General features: G+C 38.6%; 1 protein-coding gene across 1 annotated transcript in view; it reads right to left on the reverse strand.

Annotated features, from left to right (window-relative positions):
- Positions 1-9,524, reverse strand: part of SOS2 (SOS Ras/Rho guanine nucleotide exchange factor 2) — a 119,409-nt gene that overhangs the window by 55,955 nt on the left and 53,930 nt on the right. Inside the window, exons 6-7 of the mRNA XM_017849451.1 lie at positions 7,275-7,418; positions 4,861-4,971 (exon numbers count right to left, since the gene is read on the reverse strand). Of these exons, the coding sequence (XP_017704940.1) occupies positions 4,861-4,971; positions 7,275-7,418 (255 nt within the window). The remainder of the gene's footprint in view (positions 1-4,860; positions 4,972-7,274; positions 7,419-9,524) is intronic.

Genomic DNA, 9,524 nt, shown 5'->3' on the forward strand with positions numbered 1-9,524 from the left:
GAGGACACAATAAGAAAGCACCATCTATGAACCAGAAGAGCAAACCCTCACTAGACACCAAATCTGTTAGCCTCTTGATATAGGACTTTCCAAACTCAAACTGTGAGAAATAAATTTCTATTGTTTATAAGCCATCCAGTTTATGATATTTTATTAGAGCAGCCTGAATAGACTAAGACAGCATTAATCTAACTAATATAGTGAATTATTCTGGATATTTTATATATAGTGCTTGAAACGAAACCAATATGAAACTTCAAAATCAGTCTACAAGATCAACTGTTTTGCTAATTTGTACTACAATGGCTGACAAAGTGCATTATAAAATTTTTGTAGCATGTATTTACAGTGGAAGGAGTCCTCTGACAACAGGAGCTACATTTGAGTATTTAATACACATCAAACATTATGCTTATGCTTTATATATATTACCATTTAATTTCCTAATAACTATAAGAGATAGATATATCATTATGATCATCATTTTACTAATGAGCAAACTGAGTCTCAGAGATTAAGTGAATTGCTCAAGGTAATACAACTATTAATTGGGGCTGGGCAGAATGGCTCATGCCTGTAATCCCAGCACTTTGGGAGGCAGAGGCGGGCAGATTACCTGATGTTAAGAGTTTGAGTACAGCCTGGCCAACATGGTGAAACTCTGTCTCTACTAAAAATACAAAAATTAGCCAGGTGTGGTGGCATGCGCCTGCAGTCCCAGCTACTCAGGACGCTGAGGCAGGAGGACTCCTTAAACCCAAGAGGCAGAGGTTGCAGCGAGCCAAGATGACGCCACTGCACTCCAGCCTGGGTGAAGGATTCTGTCTCAAACAAACAAACAAAAACTATTAATTGACCCAAAGCCTTAAGTTCTAACTTCAAATCTTATTTTTTTAAGTGTGCTATACAGTCCAGGCACGGTGCCTCATGGTCAAAAGAACAGCCTAGCCAATATGGTGCAACTCTGTCTCTACCAAAAAATACCAAAATTAGCCAGGCGTGGTGGTCCACACTTGTACTCGCAGCTACTCGAGAGATTAAGGCAAGCGAATTGCTTGAACCCAGGAGGTGGAGGTTGCAATGCACTGAGATTGTGCCACTGTACTCCAGCCTGGGCAACAGAGTGAGACACTGTCTCTAAATAAATAAAGTATGCTACACAGCTTCTAAAGATGCTTTTTGTTTTTAGTTTTATTAAGGAAGCGTTATTTTATCTTACATGGAATTTTTTTTTAAGTTAAAACAAGTGAGTTTGGCCTAAAAAAGGATTTCATCTAACTCTTCCAATTTCACTGAATATCTAGGGCGACAGCTTTATTAATAATTGGGCCCTTTAACATTCAAATTCTACAGCAAAAATTCCTAATAAAATAGGACTGAAACAAGGAATGTGTTGTGAGTGCTTTTAATGAGTATCCAAAGTTCTTATAGACTGTGTATTTAATGCATACTTTATGGTTTATATGAAAATATGAGTCAACTTTAAAAAATTCCTCTCTTGAAGTAATTTTGAGAATTAAGTATAATTTTTATTCCATGATAACAAGTTTTTGAGAGTAGAGAAGTGGAAGATAATAAATAATGGGAATTCACAGTAAAGAAGGCAGGGAGAAGATGGTAACTTCAGTTTTAAACATGTCATATTTGAAGTGCGTTTAGAGGATCCAAGTGCATCAATTCAAGGCAGCTGGTTATATGAAAGTGTATAGACACATACACATATATACAGAGTGCTTAAAAGAAAGTGATGGTCTGGAAATACAAATAAGAAGTCACCAGTATATAGATATGGATGAAGTCACCCAAGGAGAGTACAGAAGAACAGAAAAACAGGGGCTGATAACAGAAGTTGGATAATAGCTATAATTAAGAGACTGAGAAGAAGAAATTAGAGAAGATGAAAATTGGGAACATGTAGTATCATAGGAGCTGATATGGTTTGAATTTGTGTCCCCGTCCAAATCTTATGTTCAACTGTAATCCCCAATGTTGGAGGTGGGGCCTAGTGGGAGGTGACTGGATCATGGGGGCAGATTTCTTCCTTTAGTGCTGTTCTTGTAATAGAGTTCTCAGGAGATCTGGTTGTTTAGAAGTGTGTGGCACCTCCCTGCTCCTTCCTCCTGCTTTGGCCATGTGAAGACGTGCCTGCTTCCCTTTTGCCTTCCGCCATGACTGTAAATTTCCTGAGGCCTCCCCAGCCATGCTTCCTGTAGAGCCTGTGGAACTCTGAGCCAATTAAACCTCTTTTCTTTATAAATTACCCAGTCTCAGGTATTTCTTTCTCTTTTTTTTTTTTTTTTTTGAGACAGAGTCTCACTCTGTAGCCCAGGCCTGAGTGCCGTGGTGCAATCTTGGCTCACTGCAACCCCCACCTCCTGGGTTCAAGTGATTCTCCAGCCTCCAAGTGATCCTCCTGCCTCAGCCTCTGTAGTAGCTGGAACTACAGGTGTGCACCACCACACCTGGATAGTGTGTGTGTGTGTGTGTGTGTCTCCCTATCTATCTATCTATCTATCTATCTATCTATCTATCTATCTATCTATATTTTTGGGTGGGGGTACAGAGTCTTGCTCTGATACCTAGGCTGGAGTGTAGTGGCACAATCTCGGCTCACTGCAACCTCCACCTCCTAGATTCAAGCAATTCTCCTGCCTCAGCCTCCCGAGTAGCTGGGATTACAGGTGCCTGCCACCACACCCAGCTAATTTTTCCATTTTTTAGTAGAGACAGGGTTTCACCATGTTGACCAGACTGGTCTTGAACCCCTGACCTCAGGTGATCCACCCCCCTCAGCCTCCCAAAGTGCTGGGATTATAGGCATGAGCCATCGCGGCCAGTCTTCAGGTATACAGGAACCCAGAGATAAGAGCAGTAACAAATACTACAGACATAAGTATGAAATAAAAATATCTACTGGATTTGGCAATTAAATTACTTGTCCAAGGCAATTTATATCCTGATTAAAACATACATGGTAGTGTTTTCATAAAGAATGGTAAAAAATAATATAAAGACAATTGGCTGCAAAGAAAAAAATGAGAGAGGAAATGAAAAAACTTTCTTCACTCTAGTTACTTATTCTACTAAAGAAAGGTTTGTTCATTTGCTTGCTTGCTTGTTTTAGGACAATAAAGATTTTACCATATTCGAATGTCAAGGGGTAAAAGCCAGTTTTTTTTTAATTTTTTATTTTTTTGAGACTGGGTCTCACTCTGCACCCAAGGCTGGGGTGCAGAGGCATGATCATGACTCATTGCAGCCTTGACCTCCCACGATCAAGCAATTCTCTTTGCATGCCACAGGTGCATGCCACCACGCTCGGCTAAGTTTTTATATTTTGTAGAGACGAGGTCTCCCTATGTTGCCCAGGCTGGTCTCAAAAACCTGGGTCCAAGCAATCCTCTGACCTTAGCCTCCCAAAGTGCTATGATTACAGGCAGGAGCCACCACGTCTGGCTGGAAAAGTCAGTTTAGATGTAGAAGTTTTACACATTTAGTCAAGTATCACCTATGCCAACATAACATTTTTTGTTTTTGTTTTTTGAGATGGAGTCTTGCTCATCGCCCAGGCTGGAGTGCAGTGGCACGATCTCGGCTCACTGCAAGTTCTGCCTCCTGGGTTCACGCCATTCTCCTGTCTCAGCATCCCGAGTAGCTGGGAATAGAGGTGCCCGGCTAATTTTTTGTATTTTTTTTTGAGACGGAGTCTCGCTCTGTCGCCCAGGCTGGAGTGCGGTGACTGGATCTCAGCTCACTGCAAGCTCTGCCTCCCGGGTTTACGCCATTCTCCTGCCTCAGCCTCCGGAGTAGCTGGGACTACAGGCGCCCGCCACCACGCCCGGCTAGTTTTTTGTGTTTTTTAGTAGAGAAGGGGTTTCACCGTGTTAGCCAGGATGGTCTCGATCTCCTGACCTCGTGATCCGCCCGCCTCGGCCTCCCACCCAGCTGAGCCACCATGCCCGGCTGGAAAAGTCAGTTTAGATGTAGAAGTTTTACACATTTAATCAAGTATCACCTATGCCAACATAACTTTTGTTATAGTGTTGAGATAGTAAAAATAAAATTTTATTGTGTGTATCTCTCCACGTATTTTCATTTTATCTAAGTGTATTCCTGAACCAACTAACTTGCATACTCTCCCTCAATACAGTATTTATCTCCTTTAAATAGTAGGCCTCATAGAAAAATCAGTATGAGTATATAGGAGGTTGAGGTTATCTCAACTTTTAAGATTTCTCCAATTCTTCCCCTATAGAGAACATAATCCTCAAATCACACTCCAGATTCATCTTTATTTTTTAATTTTTTTTTTGAGACGGAGTCTCGCTATGCCACCCAAACTGGAGGGCAGTGGCGTGATCTCAGCTCACTGCAACCTCTGCCTTCCGGGTTCAAGTGATTCTCCTGCCTTGGCCTCCTGAGTAGCTGCGATTACAGGAGCCCACCACCACGCCCAGCTAACTTTTGCAATTTTAGTTGAGACAGGGTTTCACCATGTTGGCCAGGCTGGTCTCAAACTCCTGACCTCAAGTGATCCACCTGCCTCGGCCTCCCAAAATGCTGGGGTTACAGGCACAAGCCACCGCACCCGGCCAGATTCATCTTTACATCCCATATCTAGTATGTGCCAAATTCTTCTGGTCATTCAGTATTCATGATGTTGTACTATAAAAGATTTCTACAGTAAGAACAGATAGAGCTCCAGAGAGAAAACAAAAGATAAACTAAAATAGGTTTAGAATGAACAAGATTTGAAGGATTAAAAGTATTCTAGAATTACAAATATTTGAAGGATAAAATAGTGAGAGATTTATTGATTTGCTTTATAAACAACAAAAAAAACCTTCAATTTAAGTTTACCTGAAAGTGTAGAGCAACTGCAGGTCTGGCCATCAATTTATTGAAATGTTCATTAAACTCTGGTGAAAGAATGTCCTGTGATAATGTTTCATAAGGATCAAACGCTTGCTCCTATTTTCAAAAAAAGAGAAAAGCATTAGGTTTAAAAGAATATATTTTCTACTAATATGATACAGATTATCACTTGATCCCAGGAGTTCGAGGTTATAGTGAGCTATGATTGTTCCACTATATTCCAGCTTGAGCAACAGAGTGAGACCCTATCTCAAAAGAAAAGAAAGAAATGAAAAGAAAAAAGAGAACAGAAGGAGAAGAAAGAAAGATTTCTTTTCCCATGAGACTGGCAAAAATGAATGGTATATCTGCAGAACCAGATATGAAAACAAAACAAATTTCGAAAAAAAGAATTAAAAAGAGAAAGAATAAGGTAATATCCAGAGTTAGCAAAGGGAAAGGGTGAAGAAAGAAGGAAGCTTACATACACTGGAATTTATCTGGAAGTGAATGTGGCAAAATGTTTCAAAGTTCTAAAATATACCTAGTCTTTAGCACTAAAATTCCACTTCCAGGAATACATCCTTAAAATGATTAGAACATATGGCTGGGCGCAGTGGCTCACGTCTGTAATCCCAGTACTTTGGGAGGCCGAGGCGGGTGGATCATGAGTTCAGGAGTTCGAGGCCAGCCTGGCCAACATAGTGAAACACTGTCTCTATCAAAATAAAAAAATTAGCCAGGCATGGTGTCAGGCGCCTGTAATCCCAGCTACTGAGGAGGCTGAGGTAAGAGAATGGCTTGAACCAGGGAGGCGGAGGTTGTAGTGAGACAAGATTGTGCCATTGCACTCTAGCCTGGGCGACAGACCGAGACTCCGTCTCAAAAAAAAAAAAAAAAAAAGGTTTGAAAAAAAAAGGAAAAGGGCAACAATTTTTTTTGCAGGGTTTTTTNAGAAAGAATAAGGTAATATCCAGAGTTAGCAAAGGGAAAGGGTGAAGAAAGAAGGAAGCTTACATACACTGGAATTTATCTGGAAGTGAATGTGGCAAAATGTTTCAAAGTTCTAAAAATATACCTAGTCTTTAGCACTAAAATTCCACTTCCAGGAATACATCCTTAAAAATGATTAGAACATATGGCTGGGCGCAGTGGCTCACGTCTGTAATCCCAGTACTTTGGGAGGCCGAGGCGGGTGGATCATGAGTTCAGGAGTTCGAGGCCAGCCTGGCCAACATAGTGAAACACTGTCTCTATCAAAAATAAAAAAATTAGCCAGGCATGGTGTCAGGCGCCTGTAATCCCAGCTACTGAGGAGGCTGAGGTAAGAGAATGGCTTGAACCAGGGAGGCGGAGGTTGTAGTGAGACAAGATTGTGCCATTGCACTCTAGCCTGGGCGACAGACCGAGACTCCGTCTCAAAAAAAAAAAAAAAAAGGATTGGAATATCAAGGCATAGTGCAAGCATGTTTGTTGCAGTGTTGTTTACAATAACAAAAAAAAAAAAAAAGAAAGGAAAAAACTCTACAACCTATGGATAATAGTTAAAATATGTTATGGTGTCTCCATATAACATCACATTATTTATACTTAAAAATTGTGTTGAAGTATATACATTAATACGGACAATGTTTATGATGCACAGAGTAAAACAGTAAGTTATAAAATAGTAGGATCCTATTTTGCAAACACACATACGTTCGTATGTATGCACAGAAAATATAAGGATAAGTTATCTATGGATGTCATAAAATAAAGTGACTTTCATCCAATTTATATATCTCTCTATTTTCTGATTATTTTACAATGAGCTACATTATTTTATAGTCATTTAAAAGACAACAAAATAATTTTACTTTGGAAAACATTAAAATAATATAAACCTTCTTTCCAACTTTTAAGTTTAAAATCCACAGAAGGTAAAGAGTTATGGTCAATAAAATGCATCTTTCTTCATCTTGAACATACTTACGACTTAAAAAAAAAATCCAAATATTAATACTCTAGTATATAAACTTTTACTATAAATATTGCCATAAATACACTATAAAGAAAGTGTCACTATATAGGCAATGTGATTTTAGTTTGTTATCGGTTAAATCTTAAATATCTTTTTACAATGGCCAGTGGTATCTTCTAATTTTCATAAAAAAATTTTTTTTTTTGGAGACAGGGTCTCACTCTGTCACCCAGGATGGAGTTCAGTGACACATCATGGGCTTGATCCACCAGGCTCAAGTAATCCTCCTACCTCAGCCTCCTGAGTCACTGGGACCACAGATGGGCACTACCATGCCTGGCTAATTATTTTATTTTTTTATGGAAATGAGGTCTCACTATGTTGCCAAGACTTGTGTCTAAATTTCTTAGTACAGCATTTAGGACTTTAATGAGAATATAAAGTAGTTTTGTAAACTTACTTCTGCCAAATCTTCAAAACAGCTGCCAGCTAAGGGATGAGGACTGCTTTCATCAGTCATTTCAACTGTGTCTTCAATCAAACCTAAAAGTTTCACAGTCAATTCATGTATATCTGAAATGTTACTAAAAATCTTTTCAATATCCTAAAAAAAAGAGAAGGAAAGATTAAGAAATGTGAGATTGAGAATTCTGCTTAAAAATTACTAAATATAAAAAGCAATACAGGCTACTCTAGGCACACTGCCTACAGACTAGCCCTGCTCCACAAGAAACAGTACTTCTGCTGCTGTTGTACACTGCCGCTTCAGCAGAGGTTCCTACCATTGTCATGCCTTTGGCTTCTTTCCTGGACAAAGCCAAGAACTGTCCCAAACTAAGCCCCAACTTTGGGGCTTGCCAGCCCTGCACCAAATACATCATTTAATTTATGGGTGATAATTGTTTTCTACATGTTTTTAAATTTATGGAATAAACTGTAGAATTTCTTTAGCAAATATTTTATTGGGAGCATGATTAAAGCTGTTATTATCACTTTTGAACAATTCGTATATTATATAAAGCAATATATTTGCATTAAATGTCAACAAGCTATAGCAGAATTGTTGCATTTTGTTCTTGGGAAAACTCATTCTTTGTAAAATAAAAGTTATTACATGTGAATGTATTATCATTACAAAAGATTCGAACACAAGACAGAGAGAGCAAAATATGAATGTTTACTCTCATGCCCCTCTTACCCCATGTCCCTCAGAGGTAGAAACTATTAATAGTTTAGTATGCATTATTCCAGTATAAAATTCCAACCATTTTCAAACATGTACATCTTGATGTTAATATATTAAAAGATGGAATCATAGTGTGTATTCTTTTAACTTGGGTTGGAGAGGTCTTTGGAAATAAAGAGATTTGCTTGTACAAAAAAAACAAACAATATGAGTTAAGGGTATATCTTCATTCAATCTCAGACTAATATATTCCAAGACAGAGTAAAATCAATTATGAACAGGAAGAGAATTTTAAAATCTCTTGGATAACAGACAGTAAATATACTGCAAAATATCGATTCCAGATAGTTTTGTTAAATCTAAAACCTCCTACTGTGGATAATTCTAAGCTACTTTTACTTAAAGAATTTTGGCATTTTATTTTAAAACTGGCAAGGTGCTAAAAGACTTGATTAAGGTCTTACAGAGCCCTAGGTTTTACTTAATAGCTTAGGCTATATAGTCTTATAGGTTAATGGTAAGAGCTGGGATGAGAATGAAGATAACTCCTAATCCTGCTACAATCTGGTTTCACAATTTGGAGCCCATCTCCTGGATGTGAGAAGGAATTATAGATTTCATCCAAGCTCCCATCTGTGAATTACAGCCATGCACTGCTTAAAGACAGGGGTATGTTCTGAGAAATGCACTGTTAGGTGATTTTGTCATTGTGCAAATATCATGGCGTGTACTTACACAAAACTAGATGGTATACTACAACACTTAGGCCACATAGGTATAGCCTATTGCTCCCAGGCTACAAGCCTGTACAGCATGTTACTGTACAGAATGCTGTAGGTAACTGTAACACAATGGTAAGTATTTATGTATCTAAACATATCTACATACAGAAAAGGTACAGTAAAAATACAGTATAATCTTACAGGATTACTGTCATATATATGGGTATATGTAGTCTATCACTGACTAAAACATCGTATGTGGCACATAGCTGTTATCTAGGATAAGACAGGTTCAAGACCTCTGAACACAAACATATCATATGACTGACCATCCAGGTTATGGCCAACTATTATTCACTCTGGCATCTTATAATGGAAACATCACGGGCTTTGGAACCTGACAGACCTGAACTTCGATCCTGGCTCTACCACATGTGGTATATGAAACATATTTTTGGTCTTTGTCCTTGGTTCCTGTCTTAGAGCCCCTAAAATGCTAAGAATATCCTGAGTGATAATAATGTCTTTTGTTATTCATAATGAGTCCCTTTGATAAATATTGAGTTTATGTTAATGAGGTTACTTACGGTAGGGCCCCTAGATAACTTCATGATAGGGCCAGTCACCAAAAAGACCAGATGATTAGAGGATTGAAGGGTTACTTAAAACCAAACTGACTCATGAAAAAAAGAAAAAGGATCAGAGGGTTGCAACTTTCAGGCCCACCCACTGACCTATAAAAAGTTGGGGAAAGACCCTGGGAAACATGGCAAAACCCCGTCTCTACAAAAAAAAAAAAATT

The sequence above is a fragment of the Rhinopithecus bieti genome, unplaced genomic scaffold, assembly GCF_001698545.2.
Source record: "Rhinopithecus bieti isolate Rb0 unplaced genomic scaffold, ASM169854v2 scaffold_29928, whole genome shotgun sequence".
NCBI classification, from domain to species: Eukaryota; Metazoa; Chordata; class Mammalia; order Primates; family Cercopithecidae; genus Rhinopithecus; species Rhinopithecus bieti.